Source organism: Monodon monoceros, unplaced genomic scaffold (genome assembly GCF_005190385.1).
Source record: "Monodon monoceros isolate NGI ecotype Baffin Bay Population unplaced genomic scaffold, NGI_Narwhal_1 Super_Scaffold_13, whole genome shotgun sequence".
NCBI classification, from domain to species: Eukaryota; Metazoa; Chordata; class Mammalia; order Artiodactyla; family Monodontidae; genus Monodon; species Monodon monoceros.
The window spans coordinates 69,393,590-69,416,346 of record NW_021703769.1 but is presented as its reverse complement, the minus strand read 5'-3'; the positions used below and the strand labels follow the sequence as shown (position 1 = coordinate 69,416,346).

The following is a 22,757-nucleotide window of genomic DNA, read 5'->3' as shown; positions in this document are numbered from 1 at the left end:
GCCAATGATTCTGACCTCCTGGCGTCACAGACTCAGAGGACAAAGGACGGGGATGGGACCTGACAGACGGGGTCACTAACTGGAGGACCTACAGCTGAATCTGGGCTGGTTTGGCCCATAGAGCAGTTAAAAATTTCAGAACCAGCTGATATCTAAAAACTGAGAGCTTTCACATAACAATGTGCATTTTTGGCCTCTCTTGAAGATTTAAGCCATCCGACAGGATGGGGCCAGGGCAGAGTGACGGCTGCTCTAGGCAGGGCCCGGCTTGCCAGTGACCACAGTTACTCTCTATTGAAAGGCGGGACCAGGTGGTGGGCACCAGATTGCCTGGTATTCATGTGCCTACCAGCAAGTTCTTCTGCTTTTCTGGGCCTCAGCTTCCCCATCTGTAGGATGGAGCTGATCACCACAGTACCAGTCTCATAGGACTGCTGTACGGAATAAACGAGCTCATACGTGTAAAGTGCTTTGAATGATGACTGGCACATAATACACACTCAAGAAACGCAAGCCGCCATCATTATCTTGTACCCAATCTACCGCCTGGATGGAAGTACCTGCTGAGGCTGGCTGCTCAGGGCTAGCATGGCTGGAGACTCCCTGCTCCCCTAAGTTCTGGTGCAGCAGTTCCCTGTTGCTGGCAGAGGCTGGCAGCAGGCACAGGAGAACCCCATCCACTCCAGAGCGGAGCCTAGCATTACTCCTGCTGACTTAGGTCAAGATTCCCCTCAAGTTGGGATTGACATATACACACGACTATATATAAAACAGATAACCAGCAAGGACCTTCTGTATAGCACAGGGAACTCTACTCAGTATTTTGTAATAACCTATAAGGGAAAAGAATCTGAAAAGGAATATATATATATGTGTATATATGTATATACATAACATATATATGCATATATATATATATATAACTGAATCACTGTGCTGTACACCAGAAACTAACACGATATTGTAAATCGACTATATTTCAATAAAAAATAAATTAAAAAAAAAAAAGCTTCCCCTCGATCTGGGCTCAGGCCCCAGCAGGCAATTCTCACAATTTTATTCATACCACCTGGGGGCCTTTCAGGATCCTGGCCTGTGTGAGACACAAAAGATGAGAGCAAGTCTCCTCTCCTTAAGGAGTTCACAAAAGTATGAATAATTAGGTGTCACAGACCCAAATGCTTGCAGCACCACAGACGTGAGCGGCACAGGGACGCTGGTGAGCTGGGGAACGCACACCTGCAAGTCCAGAGGCCGCAGGGGTCACTGGGTTCCAGCCGGTGGATGCCACAGAGGGAATATAGCCAGCTCATCAGAAGCCAACTTTCCAATGTTGTCAAATGTTTCACAAGCGGTACAGTGGTGAGTGCCAAACGGAATACGCCTGCAGGATAGATTTGGCCGGGGGCACCCGTTTGGGACACCAAAGGCTCAGGAAACTGAGGGATACCCTAGGGAAGTACGTGACTTGGTGCCCGGGAGGGGTGGCTGAGACCGCCAGAAGGGGCCTGGGGCGGGCTAAGGGTGTGCAGGAGGCTGGTGGGTGAAGCAGAACCTTGATGTTTCCAAAGGCAGGGTTTGTAATGAGACCGACTAGGTATTCCAGGTGCTGGGAAGGGCAGGAGCAAAGGCACAGAAGAGAGTAGTTTCCTAGGGACCAGAGGGGATGAAAGTTGCATAAGGATGGAAGAGCCAGAGAATGTCTGATAATGGAGAAGGTCACCAGTGCACATGCATGCAGGGCCCGGGCAAGCATGGCAAATGGGAGAGGTGGTGTGGTGTCAGGACAACTGTGCCACTGTGTTGGGGACACAAGTAGGAGTGGTGGGGACTGCGGCGCCATGACTCAGCTCCGCCAAAGCTTCCAGGAGTGGATGTGACCTCGTGTCGCCAGATCGTCTAGTTTCTCAATAAAAGCCAAAAATCCCTATTTTGCACGGAATCCCTTCCAATTTTTAAATGTTGGCAATTAATTAAAGAACTTTGAAAACACGCTGTGAGCCAGCTGCAATCTGTGAGCTGCCTTTGGTCAGCCGGGGCGTAGCCTCTTCCCAGCATGCCCCGGCAGCACGAGCTGGCCGGGGACTGTGGCCTCTCCCCTGAGGCATTCTGCAGTGGCGAGGCCCTCGGCTCATCTCCCGCCACTGTCCCAGCCCCACTGAACTGTGGTTTGCCGTTATCCCCCTGGGCCCTCCTGCCTGGGTGAGAGCTCACAGGGGCAGACAGCGTGTCTGATTCCCGGCCCCAGCAAAACGCCTGAGTGTGGGGCGATCGATAACGGCTCTGCTGATGAGATGCAGAGACTGAGCAGATGAGTGAGCGGAGCGGGGAGGCGGCGGGGGCAGCGGGCAGCAGGGGAAGGGGGAGCTGGACTTGGAAGGAGGCAGGTTTGGGCAGTGGAAATGGTAGGACTTAGGGATGACTGGCAGTGAGGGGCAAAGGGGGGAGCGGAGGATTCAAAGGTGGGAGTCGGGCACTGCTGCAGACAGTAAGAGGAAGCAGAGCCGGGACCGGGGCCGAGGGGCCTGGGGGTGGGGATACCAAGCTGGGGTGTCGGTGCAAGGCCGGGCGGAAATGCCCAAGAAAAGTATCTCGTGGCTAGGAGCGAAGCTTGGTTCAGAAATTAAGCCTTGGGGAAGGTTTAGTGAATAAATTCAACAGCATGTGATTTCTGCATTCTTAGAGGAAAAGAAAAAGGACCTAGCTTGGGTATCGTTTTCTACTTTCCCTGGTGATGTTCCCTTCTTTTGGAGACAGCACCTCAATTCTCCATCGGGAATCCACCCTTCCCTCAACCTGACTTCAATGTGGATAATGTGGGCCTCACCCCAGGTTGCAACCCAGGCCTGGCCAGTGGGGCCTCAGTCTGGGACTTTCTTGAGGAGAGTCTCTTTCTGCAAGGAGTGCTGAAATCAAGAGCGATGTCATCAGGGACCACCACTTGGAACCTGAGGATGATGCCAACACAGAGGACAGCAGAGATATGTGATGGAGGGAGGCAGCTTCCTGATGGCATCATGTGAACTCCTGGATCCTGCCATGCCTGAAGCCAGCAAACTCATACTCTCCTGTAACATGGGCCAAAGAACACTTTTTTGTCCTTAAGCCAGATTTACTTGGGTTTTCTTGTCCTTTGTTACCAAGAGAATCCTGGCTGATACAGTAGCGCTGGGACTGAGAGATTTAATCAACAGATTCAGCTACTAAATCAGTCCTGGCCAAGGCAGGCAGGAGATGGGGAGCCCTACTCCCTAGGGGGTCTGGAATTTATCTTGCTGTCCTAGGCTGGCCCCTGCACATGGGTGAGCAGTTCTCCCTACTTAGACATCTGTCTGGTCCCAGATGCAGCCTGTCCCCTGGTCTGTACAGAACAGGATATGGGCCTCAGCTTCTACCCTGGTTCTGCATCTGTGTTCTCATCCCTCGGTGGGAGTACAGTATGGATCTGAATTCCAACCTTCTGGCTGGAGCCTGAATACCTCGTTGGGCCCCCTCTCTCAAGGCAGAATTCTCTGCTCACCTCTCCTTCCCCTGCTGGCTGGGGGTCTGCTTCAAACCTGAATCTCCTGGGACTCTCAAGATGACCACACCTGCATCTTCCCGAGCGTGGACTCTGCACATAGATTTCAGATCCTGCAGCCCACCTACAAGAGAGCACCCTCTGGTAACAGGCAATGGCCTAGACCAAGCCTGAGGTCAACACCTAAGGAAGGCTCTTGGGCACCTGGGTTAGTGCCCTGTTAAGATGCCGTCATGATCTCCAGGCCCAAGGGTGCACAGACCCCACCATATGGCAGAGCCATCAGGCTACACGGACTCAGCTGCCCAGATGAAGGTCACATCTTTGACTTCAGAGCCATTGCCATGTTTGGCCTCAGTTTGTATCAACTATTAAAAAAAATAATTTGGGGGCAATCAAGGATATTTGAATATGGACTGGGTATTACAGCATAATGATTAATTACTGTCAGGTATGATAGTGGCATTGGGATTATATAAAAACAAACTCCTTATCTGTTAGAGATGCATACAAAAATTTATGAGTGAAATGATATGATAGCTACAATTTATTTTTAAATGTTAGGGGAAGAGATGGAACAAAAATGGCAGAATGTAGATAATTAATGAAGCTGGTGACAGGTACATAGGTCGTTATTGAACGAATCTCTTCACTTGCATTCATTTGAAAGTCCACCCCCACCCGCCACCCTGCCTAAAAAAGAGGCCTTTCTGAAAATACAAATACTGCCCTGGGATGAATTGAATCTACCCATGGCGCACTCCAGAGGCACTGTGACCCTCATCCAAGCCACCAAGCTAGACTATGCTAAGAGCCTCCTCTTGGGGCTCCCTCTTCCCTCTGATCCCTTCTCCAAACAGCAGCCTGAGTGATCTTTTAAATTCCTCAATCAGATTGTATCACCCTTTGCCCAAAACCCTCCAATAATGATACTAAGAGCTGACCTCTGTATAGTGCTCACAAAGGCCAGGAATCATTCTGAGCACTTCGTACGTATTAACCGAACAATAATCACCCCATTTTCCAGATGAGGAAACCGAGGCATAGAGTAACATGCCCAAGGTCACATGGCTAGGAAGAGGAGGAGCCAGGGTTTGCCTCAGCTGGGCTGGCTCTGACCATCCCCCTATTCTGCCTCCAAACCAGTAAGGCCCACACGACCCGGTTCCCACCTACCCCTGGGACCTCCCCTTACCCTCTCCTCTGTTCACCAGCTCAGTCTCTGCCTAAACTGGTTGTTCCTGCCTTTGTTCTTGCTGTGCCCCCTGCTGGGAATTCTCTTCCTACTGATGCTAGCGTGGCTGCTCCTTCTTCACACCCAGGTTGGGGAAGGCCTTTGATCACCTGTCCAGAGCAGCCCTGCCTCTTTCTCCTCCTGCCTCTCTCCCGTTGCCTGATTTTATCGTCTTCAGAACACTTAGCATTACCTGAAATGACACTATTCACTTGTGCCCTTTTTTTTTTTTTTTTTGTCCCTTCCTCATGAGAAGGGACAGGGCTGTACGAACAGGACCTTGTCTATTCGTTCAACATGGCTCCCTGAGCACCAAGACCCTTATGGTCTGATATGTAGTCACCAGCCACATGTGGACAATTACATTAATATTAAAATGAAATAAATTGTAAAATGCAGTCTCTCAGTTACAGGAGCCACGATTCGAGTTCTCAGTGGCCGCCTGGGGCTAGTGGCTACTGCCCTAGACAGGGCAGACAGAGCGTGTTAGTATCATCAGAATTCTATTGGGCAGCCCTGGCCTGCATCACCATGACAAGTCACAGAAATACACCACTGGAGTTTGGGATTGACATGTACGCACTGCTATTTTTAAAATGGATAACCAACAGGGACCTGCTGTAGAGCACAGGGAACTCTGCTCAATATTACATAACAACCTAAATGGGAAAAGAATTTGAAAAAGAATAGTTATATGTATATGTATAACTGAATCACTGTGCTCTACACCTGAAACTAACACACGGTTGTTAATCAACTATGCTCCAATATAAAATAAAAAGTTAAAAGAAAGAAAAGAAAAGAAATACACCATTGGGGAAATCGAACGTTAATTAATTAATTAATTCAAAAACTACTTAGTGAGCACCATTTCCATGCATAAAATGTATCACTGGGTCCTGCCTCACTTGCTGTTGTGACCAGGCTGGAGGTGGCATCCGCATGGTGATGCCGCAGGTGAAAATGGTGACGGAATGGTGCCACGTAGATGATGGATGTGTTTATTATAAACGAAAACAGATGGACCGTGGCGAGCAGCTGAAAGCCCACTTTTTGGATGGGTTATTACATCCTAGAGGAGGGAGACCATTGATTCCTTTCTCCTAGCAAATGTCGAGAAAAACCGCAGGGAAACCCACAGCCCCCATGTTCCCTTCCCACCTCAGTCCCTTACTCCTCACTAGCCGGGCCAGTCATTTAATCTGGGGAAACATCAGAAAATGTGACAAACATATTATCGCGTCCTCCTCCTGAGCCCAAGACAGGCATCGCTGATCAATCACACACCCTTTCCTGGATGAAACAGAAGGAAAGTTCTAAATCCTTCTCAAGACAGCCCTCCAGGCAGCCATTTCCAAGCAGAGTTGGCAAAACAGACGCAGCTATCTGTCCCGCAGGATCTTTTTATCCTGAGCCCCAGCTTCTTTATCTACAACGTGGGGCCCGGCCACATCCACCTTGTAGGATGGTTGGGAGGTTAATTGAGATGATTCATTTGTTCAGTTATTTGTTCAGGCATCAAATGTTTATGGAGCGCTCAGTGGGGGTTTCACGCCTGCCTGATGCATGCAGCATTGGGTAAACAGCAGCTGTGATGAGTACCCACATCTGCGGGCCGCCCTGTGTGCCTGCGTGGACGGATGCTAGCCTCCGTGTCCTTACCCTGCCCGGAAGTCCTCTCCTCCAGGCCGGTTCACGCTTACCGCATCACCTAACGAGGGGGAAGGAACCCATCCAAGTTAGCCCGAGGATTAAACGGGCAGCAGATTTTCCAATAAGAGACTCCTTTTCTTCTAGCACCTTCTTTTCTTATGCTCTAAATAAGCCTTGGTTGGATCAGAGCCTCACATTGAACTTTGCTTCCTTGAATTCCCAGACACAAAACACTGTCTTAACAAGCCGTGTCTCCTGGGCTGAGCTATATATCCTATAAACTCTCATTTTATCTCCTCTAAAACACACGGTAATAGCATTCTCTGGAGAATATTAAATGAAACCAACCGGCAGCTGCATTTGTTTGCCCTTTCTGTCCCCGGAAAATTCTGTCAACAGATAGGTGTGAGTTACATAAGTGGTGGCCCTTCCAGGGACTGCGGTCCTCCACACACTCCTCTGTGTAGAAACACCTCAAGTCTCTAATCCCCGCAGCTGGCTGCTCCCCGAAGCGCCCGCAACAGCAATGACGCCCTGGTGTCCTGCTCCTTTTCTATTCTCAGCACACAGGGAAGGCCGAGTGCAGGTTAAAGAAGAAAGGCAGGCCTCAGTCAAAAGGGACGAAGCTTATCTTCTTTGTAATATAGCACATAAAATCTGCTTTTCTTGGCCTGAGCGATATAGTTGATGACAGGGCCGAGCTACAGGGCACGGGCTTGGGCAGCCAGCGCCGTTTCATTAACCAGTCCAGAAGATGCTGGTGACCGCCTGCCGGGAAGTGCCGGGTGAACTGGAGAAGGAGAGGACCCAGCCCTAGATGCTGGGAACGCGCTGCAGCTACACGGGGCCGGGGTTGCATCCGGGGCCTAGAGGACAGCCCCTGCGCACACCCCGGGCAGGGGAGGCTGACACGCCCACAGGAACTTTCTCATTTGTTCCAATAGTTTGGACTTTTTCTCAAATTTAAACTTTAGGCATTTGTTTGAAAAAAAAAAATCAAAACAGAGAAATCAGAGAAAGCTTTTTGTTACTTCTCTGGGGCAGCATCGCGTGTGAACAGAGCCGGCTGGGACCGCGTCTGCCATGTTAGCCTCCAGATCCCCAGAGCCTAGCAGATGGTTATTCGGGAGCTGGAGGGACGGCTGGGTGAGTGGGTGAGCGAAGAACTAGCCAGAAGAGGTACAGGAGGGAAGGACGGCAAGGTGGGAGGGGGCACGGAGTCTCCTGGTTGAGCCACAGCTAGCCTCTAACCTGCGCTATGACCTTGGGCAAGCATCCTAACCCCTCCTACTCTCAGTCTCTCATCTGGATCTCAAGAAGGATGAGACAATTGCTTATGGGCTCTTGGGGGAATGAACTCATTCATTCATTCGACAACCATGTATTTCTACTTGGAACAGAGCAGTGGTGGAGATGACTCAGGCCCTGCTCCCAAGACGCCCACAGTGTGATGGGGGGACAAGTGCCCATCCTGGTACAGGGGCAATAGAACCAGTTCATGAGGTCCAGAAGTGCACAAACGTCAGGGGGTCAGGCGAGCATCCTGGAGAAAGGGACGTCTGGGTTTCCCAGGAATACAAAGCAGAGGCAAGCATTTTGAGTTGAGCGAGATGGGAGGGGCCAGGGACTAAAGGTGCGCCTACCAGGGAGGGCAGTGGAGAGCCACGAGCAGCTGGCACTCTGGAGGGTGGCCTGGTCAAGGGGCGGGCGCCAAGAGAGAGGCAGGCTTGACGCACAGGGATTAGGGGCCCTCTGTCCTGGATTCTCTGGATCAAGGGGAGCCTTTGAGGGCTTGAAACAGTAGAGTCGTGATCAGACCTCGCAGTGGCTACTGGAGACAGACCGGAGGCTTGGGCCTGGGGTCAGGGAGAGCGATTAGGAGGCTGTTCTCTTCCACACCTCCACGCCTTTGCCCGCGAAGCTCCCTCTACCTGGAGAGGCTTTCCCTTTTCTGTCTGGCTCAGTGCTTCTCTTTCCACTACAGCTCAGGTATGCGCTCTTTAAAGTACCTTCCCAGACCTCTCCCAGCCTGAGGTGGGCTCCCTCCTCCAGGCTCCAGCGACCGCAGACTGGGAATGGCTAGCTCCAGCCCAAAGATGAGTTTGGTTTGAACTGTATGGTGGCTTCAAAAGAAGTGAAATTAGCTTCTGACATTTGCAAACAGAATAGCTCATCTCAAAATCCAGATTCCCAGCTCTCTGGGAACGTTCAGAAGGTCTAGCAGCACTGGCTGGCATTGCTCCACATCAGTCATTAGTTAAAGCTGAAAAATGCCCTGCCCTTTACCTGGGCCATGCGCTTGCCAACCTGCCACGTTCCCCACCAGGCCCTAGCGTCTCTCTAACAATATTGAGGCCGAGGATTGGTTGCCATTTATCATCTCGCTTGTACTACTGCTTCCCTTATAGCAGATTAGAAAGAAAAGTAAAACAAGTTTTGCTCCCTTTTCTATCATAAGACGGGAAACCGAGAGAGGCTGAGGGAGTCCTGTCCCTCCTTGCTCACTGCGCTCCCTGCTGAGTCCCTGGGGCTTCTGTTTGAAACCCGTGGCTCTCTGGGTTCAGCTTTATCAAGGCCTTCATCACACTGCCTCATACGTCCACATTTACTTGTCTGCCAGCTTTTAGGTAAGGAGTACCTCCAAGGCATGGACTGTGTCTTTACATCAGTGCGCTCAGAATCGATCATGAAGCCTGATGGTACCTAGGATGTGCTCACTAATCAAGGTTGAATGGAGGAATAAATGCATATGAACACGTGAAAAACAGCCCGGACAAGAAAGCAAGGATGAGGGCCTGGGTAGTGGTATGAGGGTGGGAAGGAGGGGAGGGGTTCTGAAACCAGAGGGGCTGAAGAGCACAGAGGTTAAGGGCCTGGCTGTTTAGAGTGGGGTGCACACACCAGGATCACTGGTACATGTGAGAGCTGGTTAGACGTGCAGAATCTCGGGCCCCGCCCTAGACCCACTGGATTAGAACCCGCTTTTTACCAAGATCCCAGGCAAGTTGTTGCGGATACGGTTGGAGAAGCACTGGCTAAGCCAATGGGCCTGGAGTCTGACTGCAGGGATTCAAATTCTCACTCTGACGCTCACTGGCTGTGTGCCTTGGGCCACGTTACGTAACCTCTCTGTGTGTCTGTTTCCTTATCTGTTAAAACTGCGCCTCGGTTCATATTTCTCCAGTTCCCCCGAAAGGTGACCTGATTCTACTTCCCAAACCTTCAGCGGAGGCTCTGCTCCTGGGGACTCTGACAACGCGAAGTGAAATCCCCCAGCAGGTGCTTGCTACACCCAGGAGGAAGGGCAACGGGGCCTCGTGGTGCCCATTGTGCAACTTCGGGAATCAGGCTACGGGAAAGCACCAAGTGCTTCCATCAGGCAAATGCCCAGCCAGGAACCGGAGCCTGTTACTTACGCCGTCAGCTGTGCAGTAATTCCAAACCTTGATCTTGGTTAGACCAAAGTCACGCAGCTGTCTCGTGTTGCGGATAACAAAAAAGAGCTGGAGCGGCGGGTGGAAGGGGCACGTCCACAAGGAAGGGTCTTTCTTGCCCTGAAACGCCAGCAAGAGAAGGAAGTCGTTATTGTTAGCACAATTCTGCCTTACCCCAAAGTAAGCGGGCAGTGACTATGGAAACCAGGGGAGGATGAGGGTGGGAAGCCACCCACCTTCTCTACTTCATCCTGGGTGGGGTCTTAGATCTCACCCCATCTGGACCGCATTTTGGAGCAGGCTACTGACCCTTGTCCCTGGCACAAAGCTGTCACATGGGCCCCTCTGCCCCTGCCATCCAGACCAAATTTAAAATGCAGCGGGCTTTATTTTAATCAACCTAATCGGCTTTGTTGGGGAGAGAGACTGGAGGAGAAGGACGGGAAAAGAGCCATGACTTGAGCTATTTGATTAACCTGGCAAACAGAGCCTTTGATTTTCTTTTGTAAAACCCTGTAGAATTTAAAAAATTTTAAAAATAGAAAAGAAAGAAACTGGCTCAGGCGTTTGTTGGGACGGGGCCATGGCACTGAGCCTTAGGATCGATTCTGTTCCCTTTCAGGGTTTCCAAGCCTTGGGACCCCTGTGTGCAGTTTCTGCCTGCCAGCGAGGCTGCCAAGGCCATTCTCAAGGCCAAAGAGGCAGAGGAGCAGGGGAGCCTTGCTGTCGTTTCCATTTGCAGCAACAAAATTTCGTATCATGAGTGCTTGGGACGCAGACGGGAAAAAGTGAAATCAGGGGACTTTTCTCAGCCCTGGTCGCCTCCTCTCTTGTCTCTTTGGGTACCTCTTCTGCTCTCTGTCTGGACAAAACGCACAGTTGTTCCCAAATATGTCCATGCTGGCTCGGCCTCTGTGCCTTTGCACAAGCTGGGCCTCTGAGCAGTACTCTCCTGCCCTTCTCCCCCTGGGAACTTCAGCTCAGATGTGCTGTCTCCCCCACTGTCACCCCTTCCCTTGACACAATCACTCCCTTCTCCAGGTGCCCACGGCTCCTTGCAACACCTGAGGTTATAATTTACTCAGTGTCCCACAAGTACCTGTCTTCATGTCTATGTCACCCCCCCACCAACACACGCATGCGCGCGCACACACACATACACACACATTCAGCTGCGAGCTCTTCTAATTCATTCCAGAACCCTTAGCGTTCAGCACAGTTCCTTGGCACCTGGTCAATGACAAAAAAATCTTTAAATTGAATTTTTTGAACAATCGTTGAATGAAGAAATGAACAGATAAGTGAAATGTACCTCCTAATACCTGTCCTCTCACTGAAACTTTAGAGACTAAACTGTTCTGGCCGGCAGAGCTATTTTGTCTAGCTCATGAAAGTGTTTTGTTTTTTTTTAAAGGCAAATTCGTTGCCAAGGCTTTAAGATGGGAGATATCCCCTCCCCCTCAGAGCTAGCTGTCTGGCTTGTCTACAGACTCAGGAGACGTGACAACGCGGGGCCCCTGACGGCCGTCGGCTGGGGCTGAGTACCCCAGTCCTCACCACTCCCTACTGTTCTACACCCACCTCACCTCCCTGGTTATGCTTCTGCCCGGCCCCTGCAGGCATTAGTTTAGGGGCCCTGCTTCGGGGCTGAACAGTCACAAGTCCCATCTGCCAATAAGCAACCTGTATCTCTGACACTGGCTGAAGTTGTTCCTTTTATCTAAAAGGAGCATCGCCCCATATTTGAGAGTGTCTCCATGGGCTCCCATCCCCAGGACCGTGCCTGCCTCTGGGGTCTGCTGGCCCCCAGGAGACGTGAGGCTCAGGCTCCAGCTGCGCGGAGGACAGAGGTGGCTTGTCCCAGTGACAATGGTGCCTTTCAGGAGGGAGGAGGCTGCTTTGTTAAGGGGGAGAGATGAGTTCAAGGGGTTCTGACTTATTCTGGCAAGTTTCTCAAGCTCTGCGAGAACTTTTAGTGCTCTGGGCAGCTGCGAAGGGTCAAAGATAGCACATCTCAAATCCAGCAGGGGAGTCTCATTCCTTCTCTTCACTGGAGCCTAAAATGGGTCGCTGAGGCTGCTTGACAAAGGCAGAGACTGAAGGCTGACCCTTAGGCACAAGCGAGGGGACTGTAATTGATTTCCCGTCGCATTTCCGTCAGTGGGAGGGATAACGGGAGGGCTAAGTGGGAGTCGTGGTGTTCAAAGTCGGAGAACATTAACCTGTGGGTAAATCTGGGCCTCATTAGCAACTGGGCCTTCTCATGTTTCCTTTCCACAGACAGAGTCCCCGAGAGGAAGGCTGCCGGGAAGCTGCCGAGGGCTGACCCAAGGCACGCTGGGCAAACCTCCAGGTGCCAGGCCAGCAGGAGAGCGTCTGCTGCACCTGCCCATCGCAGGTGGTAATCAAGATGGCAGAACAAGAATCAGGGCACCTGGGCACCGCTGTTATCTCACTGGGTTCACTCCAAGCCCTGGAAGGTGAGTACTGCAGTAACACCCGTGTCACCGAAGGAAGACCAGAGTCCAGAAAAGGTGTGGTTTGCCCAAGTGATGGAGTGAGGATTTAAACCTAGGTTTTTCATTCATTCATTCATTCATTCATTCTGTGTTGGTTTGGATTGCCCCAGGAGAAGACCCTGAGGCAAGGCAAGTGTAAGGAGTTGATTTAGACAGTGAAGGAAACACCAGTTGGTGGGTGGGGAAATGAGAGGGGGAGAGGCATTCCATAAAGAGTGTGTTACCAGGCTAGGCACACCTGTGAGCTCCATGCCACCAGGGAACCTGGGAGCCAGTGTGGAACACACCTCAGGGTGACTCCACTTCCGGGACAAGGGAGCTGGGGTATCCACACCCCAGTTCCCATCAGTGTAGGTTCAGGGCTGCTCCTGGGGGCTCAGTTCCCCACCAGTTTGGGCCTGCTACAGGGGAGGCAAAGTGGGCCCTGGAGGCCAGAAAACAGATCCTCCATCGGAGAAATGTGTGTGCTGGCAGTGGGAAGAGCAGCCAGCAGGGACCAAGGTGGGAAGGGCCTGCGGGAGGTGCCAACGGCATCTGCTACCCACCTGCTCAACAAATACCGAGTGCGGGGGGCGCCTGGCCCAGCAGATCCCAGCTCTGTGCCAGGAGGGGAGGCAAACAAGTAACACTGCCAAGAAAAAAAAAAATCAAGTGGGGCTGGGGGTGGGGGAATAAATTCAACGAAGAAAATATGAGAGAATTATCAATGGCCAATGGAAGGACTAGTTTAGAATAGGTGGTCAGAGAAGAAGGCCTCTCTCAGGAGGTAACTTTCTAACTCCTAACATAGGTGCTTTCTCCAGCTTTAACCTAACACAGATCCACACACCCCCAGGGAGATGCTGGACTGCCCTCAGAAGTAGCCCCGATTTAATAAGTTATCGCCTTAAAAAGGAACAAACTCTTGATACAACAATTTGGTTAGGTGTCAAGGGCATTATAATGAGTGGGAAAAAGTCAGTCTCAAAAAGGTTACATATAGTATGATTCCATGTATATAGCATTCTTGAAAGGACAAAAAGTATAGAGAATAGGTTGGTGGCTGTCTGGGTTAGAGACAGGTGTGGGGAGGGGTGGCTATAAAGGGTCGCATGAGGGAATTCCTTTGAGGTGATGGAGCTGTTCTGCATCTTGATGTGGTGGTGGTTCCACAAATCTACATGTGACAAAACTGAAAAGAACTGGGCTTCCCTGGTGGCGCAGTGGTTGAGAGTCCACCTGCCGATGCAGGGGACACGGGTTCGTGCCCCGGTCCGGGAGGATCCCACATGCCGCGGGGCGGCTGGGCCCGTGAGCCATGGCCGCTGAGCCTGCGCGTCCGGAGCCTGTGCTCCGCAACGGGAGAGGCCACAACAGTGAGAGGCCCGCGTACCGCAAAAAAAAAAACCCAAAACAAAACAAAAACTGAAAAGAACTTACATACACACACATACACACACACACACACACACACACACACATACACACACGTGTATGAAGGTCTGCACATTATACCAATGTCACTTTCCTAGTTTTGATAATGTGCTATGGTCATGTAGGATGTTACCATTGGGGGAAGCTGGGCAAAGGCACATGGGACCTCTCTATACTTTTTTAAAAACTGAGATATAATTCACATACATAAAATCACCACTTTAAAGTGTACGAGTCAGTGGTTTTTTTAGTATAGTCACAAGGTGGTGCAACCATCACCACTATCTTTTCCTAGCATATTTTTATCACCCCCAAAAGAAACCCTTTAGCAGTCACTCCCCATTCCCCACATTCCCCCAGTCCCTGGCAACCTCTAGTCTACTTTCTGTCTCTATAGATTCACTCATTCTGGACATTTCATATAAATGCTGTCATACAATATATGATCCCTATGTCTGACGTCCGTCATTCAGCATAATGCTTTCAAGTTTATCCGTGTTGTAGCATGTATCAGTACTTAACTCCTTTTTTTTTTTTGCGGTACGCGGGCCTCTCACTGCTGTGGCCTCTCCCGTTGCGGAGCACAGACTCCGGATGCACAGGCTCAGCGGCCATGGCTCACGGGCCCAGCCACTCGGCGGCATGTGGGATCCTCCCGGACCGGGGCACGAACCCGTGTCCCCTGCATCGGCAGGCGGACTCTCAACCACTGCACCACCAGGGAAGCCCTACATTTAACTTTTTAAGGAACTGCCAGACTATTTTGCACAATGGCCATACCATTTTATTTTTACATTCCCACGAGCAAGGTATAATGATTCCAATTTTTCCATATGCTGTTCACCAATACTTGTTATTTCTGTCTTCTTTTTTTAAAGAAATTATAACATCCTAACGGGTATGAAGTATATGTCCTTATGGTTTTGATTAGCATTTCCCTAATGGCTAGTGATGCTGAGCATCTTTTCATGTGCTTGTTGGCCATTTGTAGATCATCTCTGGAGAAATGTCTATTCAGAGTACTTTGGCCATATTTTCACTGGGTTGTTTGTCTTTTTGTTGTTGAGTCTGAGTCCTTTTCTTCATATATTCTGGATACAAGACCCTTATCACATACACGATTTGCAAATATTTTCTCCTTTTTTGTAGGTTATCTTTTTACTTTCTTGATAATGTTCTTTGAAGCAAAAATGTTTAAAAATTTTCGTTTGTTTAAAAATTTTGATGAGGTCTGATTTACCTATTTTTTCTTTTGTTGTTTATGCTTTGGATGTCATATCTAAAACTCCACTGAAAAATTCCAGGCTATGAAGATTTACACCTATGTTTTCTTCTAAGAGTTTTATAGCCTTAACACTATAAAAGTCTCAAGGTATTTGACCCATTGAGTTAGTTTTTGTAAATGGTGTGTAGAAGTCCAATTTCATTCTTCTGCATGTGGAAATCCAGTTGTTCCAATACCATCTGTTGAAAAGAAACTATTCTTTCCTCATCAAATGGTATTGGCATCCTTGTTAAAAATCAATTGACTATAGACGTTTGAATCTATTTCTGGACTCTCAGTTCCATTCCATTGATCTATATGTCTATCCTTGTGCCAGAACCACACAGTCGTAATTACTGTGGCTTGGTAGTAAGTTTTGAAACTGGGCTCACTCAAAGTGTGAGTCCTCCAACTTTGTCCTTTTCCAACATTGTTTTGGCTCTTCTGGGTTCTTTGAACTTCCATTATACACTTTAGAGCCAGCTTGTCAATTTCCACAAAAAAGGCAGTAGGATTACATTGAATCTGTAGATAATTTGGGAGCACTGCCATATCAGTGGTATTAAGTCTTCCAATCCATGAACACATATATCTTTTCATCTTTCATCATTTAGGTCTTCTTTAATTTCTGTCAACAATACTGTGTACTTTTCAGTGTGCAAGTCTTTCACCTATTTGGTGAAGTCTATTCTTAAGTATTTTATTCTTAAATAGCATCAAACTATTATAAATGGAAATTTTCTTAATTTCCTTTTCGGATGATTCATTGCTAGTGTATAGGAATACTACTGACTTCTGTATATTGACCTTTTATTCTTTAAGCTTGCTGAACTCCATGTTAGCTTTACCAGTAACTTCTGTGAATTCTTTAAGATTTTCTGCATATAAGATCGTTTCACCTGCAAATATAGTTTATTTCTTCCTTTCCAACCTCTTATTTCATTTTCTAGCTTAACTTCCTTGGGTAGACTCTCCAGTACAATGCTGAATAGGAGTGATGAAAGCAGGCGTCCTTGTCCCATTCCTGGTCTTAGAGGGAAAGCTTTCAGTCTTCCACCATTCAGTATGATGTTAGCTGTGGGTTTTCATAGATGCCCTTCATCAGACTGAGGATGTTTCCTTCTATTTTGGTTTGTTGATGTATTATCATGAAAGAATGTTGAATTTTATCAAATGCCTTTTCTGTGTCTATTAAGACATCATGTGGTTATTTCCTCCTTTATTCTATTAATATGTTGTATTCTGTTGATTAATTTCCACATGTTGAACAACTTTGCATTCCTGGAATAAACTCCACTAGGTCTTGATATATAAATCTTTTTATAAACTGCTAGATTTGATTTGTTAATGTTTTGTTGAGGATTTTTACATCTGTATTCATAAGGGATACTGGTCTGTAGTTTTCTTGTGATGGCTTTTTCTGGTTTTGGTATCAGGGTAATACTGGCCTCAGAGAATGAGTTGGGAAGTGTTCTCTCTTCTTCTGTATTTTAGAACAGTTTGTGAAGGCTTGGTGCTAATTCTTTAAATATTTGGTAAGATTCACCAGTGAAGCCATCTGGTCCCAGGCTTTTCTTTGTGGGAAGTTTTTTATTGATTACTAATTCAATCTCTTTTCTTGCTATAGGTCTATTCAGATTTTCTATTTCTTCTTGATTCAGTTTTGGTAATTTGTGTCTTTCTAGGAATTTGTCCATTTCATCTAGGATATCTAATTTGTTGGCATAAAATTGTTCATAATATTCCCTTGTAATCCTTTTGATTTCTATTAGTTTGGTAGTGATGGCCCCTTTTTCATTCTTGATTTTAGTAATTTGAATATTTTCCCCTTTTTTTTTCTTACTCAGTCTAGCTAAAGGTTTGTTCATTTTGTTGATTCTTCCAAAAAAACAACTTTTGGCTTTGTTGATTTTTCTCTATTGTTCTTCTCTTTTCTGCACTGTTTTTTTTTCCGGTACGCAGGCCTCTCACTGTTGTGGCCTCTCCCGTTGAGGAGCACAGGCTCCAGACGCGCAGGCTCAGCGGCCATGGCTCACGGGCCCAGCCGCTCCGCGGCATGCGGGATCCTCCCAGACCGGGGCATGAACCCGTGTCCCCTGCATCGGCAGGCGGACTCTCTACCACTGCGCCACCAGGGAAGCCCTGCACTGTTTTTTTAAAAACAATTTCCTGTGAGTCTATAATTATTTATTTTTAAAAGTTCAAAAATGTATGGCTCTATGTGCTAGGGATATAGTGTGAATAGGATGGACGAGAACTTACAGGTTGGTGGGAGGAGACAGATCAGAAACAAGTGAACAAAATCACTTTTGATAGTGGGAAGTGGTCTGAAGAAAATGAACAAAGCTGATGTGATAGAGACTGGCGTAGGGAGGGAACAGGACTCCTCCAGCTTGTAGAGTCCGGGAAGGTTAGAGACTGGCGTAGGGAGGGAACAGGACTCCTCCAGCTTGTAGAGTCCGGGAAGGTCTTGCTGAGAAAGTGATACCTGGGCTGAAATTTGAGGGACGAGAAAGGAAGGAGCCACATGAACATCTGTCGGAGGGATGCTCTGGGCAGAGGGGGCGGCAAGTGCCGAACCCACAGGTGAGAACGAGCTTGGCAGGTCAGGGGAGCAGAAGGGAGCCCTGGTATGTGAGGCAGGCAGAGAGGGAGCTGGAGGTCGGTTCACAGACAGCCTCCGGGGCCACAGAGAGGCATCCAATTTTCCCCAGAAAGTCACGGCAGGGGTTTTAAGCAGGGGAGGGCTGCAAGCTGACATTTGTTAAAGATCCCTTTGGATACAGAGTGGAAAATGGAGTGGATGGGGGCAAGAATGGAAGAAAGGAATGAGAGAGGAGACCACTTAGTAGTTCCAGTGAGAGGGCGCAGCTGATCAGACTTGGGAAGAACGAGTGGAAATGGAGAGAAGGGGCCAGATCCAGGCTCCATGTTGGAGGCGGAATCAATAGGACTTCCTGATGTGTTGGAAGGGGAAGGGGCGTGGGGCAACCAAGGAAGACTCTTAAGTGGTGGGCTTGGCAGCTGAGCGGATGGGGATGCCATTTACTGAGCTGGAGGAGGAAGAGATGAGGGCGTGGGCTAGGGAATCGACATTCAGGTTTCAGGTCTCTGAAGTCTGAGATGTAGAGCGGAAGCTGACATTCAAGTCAGGAACTCGGAAGCAGGCAGGGCTGGGCATATAAATTTGGAGCCAACTTGAAGCCATGGGCCTGGGGGTGGCGATGAGAGAGATGGGGTGGGCAGGGCAGGAAGGAGGGTTTGCACTGAACATGGGGCACTCATACAGCCCCCCGCACACCCCTCATTCACCTGCACTGAAGCAACTTCTCTTTCAAACCCAGACTCTGCTTTCAGGTATCTTCTCCTCAGCTTTCAGCCGAGCCCCACCACTCCACAGCAGTGTGGCCTGGACGAGTCACTCATCGTCCCTGAGACTTGGTTTTCTCGTTTATCAGATGGGGAAAGTCATCCCGAGGTTCATGTGAGGATTCAGTGAGGGATGCCCGAGACCCCAGTGAAACTGAATGGTTCTGAGAGGCAGTGTGTTCTGGTGGCCCCAGGCGTGGTTCATAGGGCGACTATCAGAGAGACCCCAGGCCAGGGCAGCAGGGGGAATCCAGGCCCACCCACAGCTGGACCCAGAGATCTAGCAGCCCAGGGTGAGACAGCTGCCTCAGGGCCCAAAATTTTAAAAAAACCCAAAAAACGAAACCCACCCAAACCCTGGGCCAAAGTCCTCACTGCTATCCACGGCAATGCTCGTCAGCCTCTGCTGAACAGAGAAAGGGGAGAGCAATCAATCATCAGAGTTGGTCCCCATTAAATCCAGTGATGCTCGTTATCGCCCCTGGTATGCTCTGTTCTGTACAGTAGGCTTCCAAAATGCCACTGCTTTGCGCACAAGGGGGACGGGAGAGGTTTAGCAAGGGCTGGTCCAAGCCTCAGCAGCATGCACGGGAGCCTACAGACTTGAAGCAGGGAGCAGAGCGGGGAATGCAAGGCCAGAGCGTCCAAGTGGCCACGACCTGTTTCCCTCAAGGTCCCATAGCTGCTGATCTTTAAGTGGGCTCAGAAACCATTCAGTCCAACCCTATGGACAGGCTGTGTTTCCTGGCTGTCTCACATCTACCCTGCCTTTCTTTCAGTAACAACCACAAATTTCTTCAGGGAAAATTCCCTCCCTGCCCCACTTGGGGCATCTTAGTGGAACTGGCACCAAGGTGCCTGGCCCTCCTAGCCAGGTTGGTCCATCAGCCTTCCTTTCCTGGACTGGATATCTCCAGCAGAATGACAAGATGACAAACCAACTAACGAACCAATCAACCAACAAACACTGCACCCTCCCCGCCCCCCAAAACAAGAAGACCAAACTCTCGGTATTCATGCATCCCAGGATGCTACCCAGAACCCCAAGTTGCTCATGGGGCCTGTCCTCTTTTGGCCTGGGTGACAGTGAACACACCAGCTACTCAAAAGCCTTGCAAAAAATTTCTTTTCAAAAATCTGCTAAAGAGAGCCAGACTCAGTTTCTTTTGCTGGAAAAATAAGAATCATACGAATTATCCAGGCCTTCCACTCCCAGATTCTACAGGGGGCAGAAAAAAATGACTCTCAGAGAAGGCGGGTAAGATGCCCAAGGCTAGAGAGTCAAGACCAGAACCTGGGTCTCTAGAGCTGGGGACTTCAAAGCCCTCCTTTCTTGCTTCTTTTCCTTTAAATGGCAATAATATTTACTTCATAGTGGTATTACTGCTACTACGACTAGTAAGGACGGAAACAGTAATAGCTAATGTTTTGAAGCCCTTTCGAAGAATGAGGATCATATTTACATGTGATCCTTAAAACATCGCATGAACGTAAGTATTATTATTCTCCCCATTTTACAGACGAGGAAATCAAAGTAGATGTTAGGTGAGCTGCGCACGATCATGAAGCTGTAAGTGATTAAGCTTTGAACCCAGGCCTTTTTGCTTCTCCAGCCTGTACACTGTTTCGTTTATATAAGATTATACACACAACACACTTAGCATGGTGCCGGGCACGAAGCAAGAACTGAACAGGGGGCAATTGTCTTCATTTTCAACACCTCTAAAAAATTAATAATTTGTTCTTTGGAATAGCAAATACATGTACGTCGCAGGAAATTTAAAAGATGCAAAAAAGCATCCAAGCGAAAGTCTTCCTATTGCCCCTGTCCCTTGCTCAGCCAGTTCCGTGGCCCAGAGGCAACCTCTATTCCCCGTATCTCGGGCCCCAGCCAGAGGTCACGGTGACTGATGCTGAAGCACTAGCACCGTAAAGATGTCAGTGCTGGGTGGTCTGTCTAGTCTCCTGCGTCCAGCTTGCAAGCGGCAGGAAGAGAAAATGTCAGTGCTTTTCGTTTTCTAACTTTCAGATATTTAAAAGAAAGTGATGTTCCACGTTTGCTGGGTGCGTACTCCATGCCCCAGGGAAGCAGGACCCTGAGAGGGTGCGTGGGCCCCGGGCCAGGCTGCAGGGGGTGCATTTGCACCGCCCCCCTCCCCGCTCCCCGACCTCCCAGCTGTGTGACCTTGGCCAAGTCAATGCCCTTGTCCAAGCCTTAGTTTCTTCATCTACAAAACATGGGTGTTGCCCTCAATGACATCCCAAGGTCCCGTGTTTGGTGGTTACTATGGGAAACTGCAGTGTAGATAAAGGGGGTGAACCGGCTCCTCTTTGGCCCCTCACCCCCCATAAGAACCCTCTACAGAGCAGGGATCTGGGCAGGAGCTCAGGGCGGGGGGGGGTGCCGCTGGAGGCCCCTCCCTGTACCTTGCCCTCCGGTTCCTCCCCACCCTGCCCAGATGAATGGCTGTGGACGATTACATCATCCTTCCCGTTGCTGCACCCACACCCTTATCGTGGGCTTATCGTGGGCAGAAAAAATGCATCAAAACATGTAGCCAAGACTGACACAAGGCCGTCTCCACTTACAGCTAAGTTCCTGCTGACCAGGTGGCCCGGCTCCCCGGGCGTGTCAGAGTTCCGGACAGCCACATCGTGAGGCGACACATAAAGCTTTATGTTGTTCCGGTCGAAGAATTCCACTTCCGTGAGACCCACCCACGACGCGCTGCCCCAGTTGGACTGGATTTCCATGGTCACGTAGACGGCATCCTTGATCTCTTCTGCTTTCGGTCCCGATTTGTCCTTAGCGAGGAGAAAAGTAATGCCAAAGGATGGAAACACAACAGGTGGAATCCAGCTCTACCGCTAAATGACAAGGTATTTAATCGCTCAGTGCCGGGTTTCCCCCTCTGTACAATGAGGATAAGAAGAGCACCCATGACAGATGGTTATCATGGAGATTAAATGAGCTCATGTTTCTAAGGCATTTCAAACATAGTTACTAGAGGAATTTCCTGGCGGTCCAGTGGTTAGGCCTTGGCAATTTCACTGCCGGGGCCCAGGTTCGATCCCTGGTCGGGGAACTAAGACCCCGCAAGCCATGCAGTACGGCCAAAAAAAAAAAAAAAAAAAAAGTTACTGTGAACCCTGGCACTTAGTATTTTCTGTAAGAGTCTGCAGATAACAAAGAATGCTTAAAAGGCATCAGATTCTGCCTGAACACGTACTTTTCTCACCCACTACCAAGGGTTCATGTCCTATAGGCATGTCACAACTTATGCTGAATTGGGCTGGTGTTATGGGCAAAATTGTGTCCGCCACACACAAATTCAGATACTGAAGCCCAAACCCTAGTAGCTCAGAAGGTGACTGTTTGGAGACAGGGCCTTTAAAGGGTAATTAAGTTAAAATGAGGCTGTTAGGGTGGGCCTAATCCATTCTGACTGATGTCCTTACAAGAAGAGGACATTTGGACACCTAGAGAGACAGCAGGGATGGGCAGGCACAACGCAAAGGCCGTGTGGGGACTCAGTGAGAAGCTGGAGAAACTCGGCCTGCCAACACCTGGATCTTGGATTCGCTTCCAGGGCTGTGAGAGAAGAAGTCTCTGCTGCTTAGGCCACCCAGTCTGTGGTACTTGGTTGTGGTAGCCTAGCAGACGGCCTATCTAACACAGTAGATAACACAGGACCCTGGGCAAGTCAGTTGACATCCCCCTGGGGACCAGGAGATGACACCATAGATCTGACAATCCTGTCCCAGAGATTAAGTGGGGTACGCACCCGGAGAAGACCCGGTCAGCAGTCCTGGCCTACGTGCACTCTCTAAGTGGCCATTTCCGCCCATTTCTCTCCTCCATGGATTTTAATGCCTGCCTCCTTCGCGGGTAGGTTGTCTGGTCTGAGAGGTCGTGAATGCCATCAATCAATGGCCACACTGTGGAATGGCTTCCCGAGGCCCCTTCGGGCTCCGACTGCAGTGCTGGTCACCACAGATCAGCCGCTTAGAAAATGGTAACTTCCCCGCACGCACATGCCCTCTCTTAATTAACACCGTAATCTGTGATGGTTCTGTGAGCAGGAAGCTGAGCAAATGAACAGCAACTGTTCCCTACTTATTTTTTTAATTAATAGCCAGGGAGACGTGCTAGCGCTCTCAGCGTGTGTTTGGATGAGCCTTGATTGTCAGGTGATGGGATGGGGACATGCAGGGAGGGAAGTCAGCTGTCAGCTCCTGGAAGGAACGCAGGGGCTGTGTTTATCAGCAGACCCCACGGCTTCCTCCTTCTCTGCCGCGGGGCCTTGTGGGCCCAGGCCAAGCCCTCTGCTACCCTGGGCCTGAGTCCCAG

The 22,757-nt window shown here is 49.4% G+C and overlaps 1 protein-coding gene across 10 annotated transcripts in view; it reads right to left on the bottom strand.

Annotated features, from left to right (window-relative positions):
* The window catches only part of KIAA0556 (KIAA0556 ortholog), a 201,610-nt gene that overhangs the window by 54,032 nt on the left and 124,821 nt on the right, over positions 1-22,757 (bottom strand). For all 10 annotated transcript variants that reach the window (XR_003793117.1, XM_029220374.1, XM_029220375.1 and 7 more), the window contains 2 exons: positions 20,996-21,211; positions 9,824-9,961 (listed from right to left, as the gene is read on the bottom strand). Coding sequence is in view for 9 of the 10 variants with exons in the window: in XM_029220374.1 (XP_029076207.1) it covers positions 9,824-9,961; positions 20,996-21,211 (354 nt within the window). In the remaining variant the exon portion in view is untranslated. The remainder of the gene's footprint in view (positions 1-9,823; positions 9,962-20,995; positions 21,212-22,757) is intronic.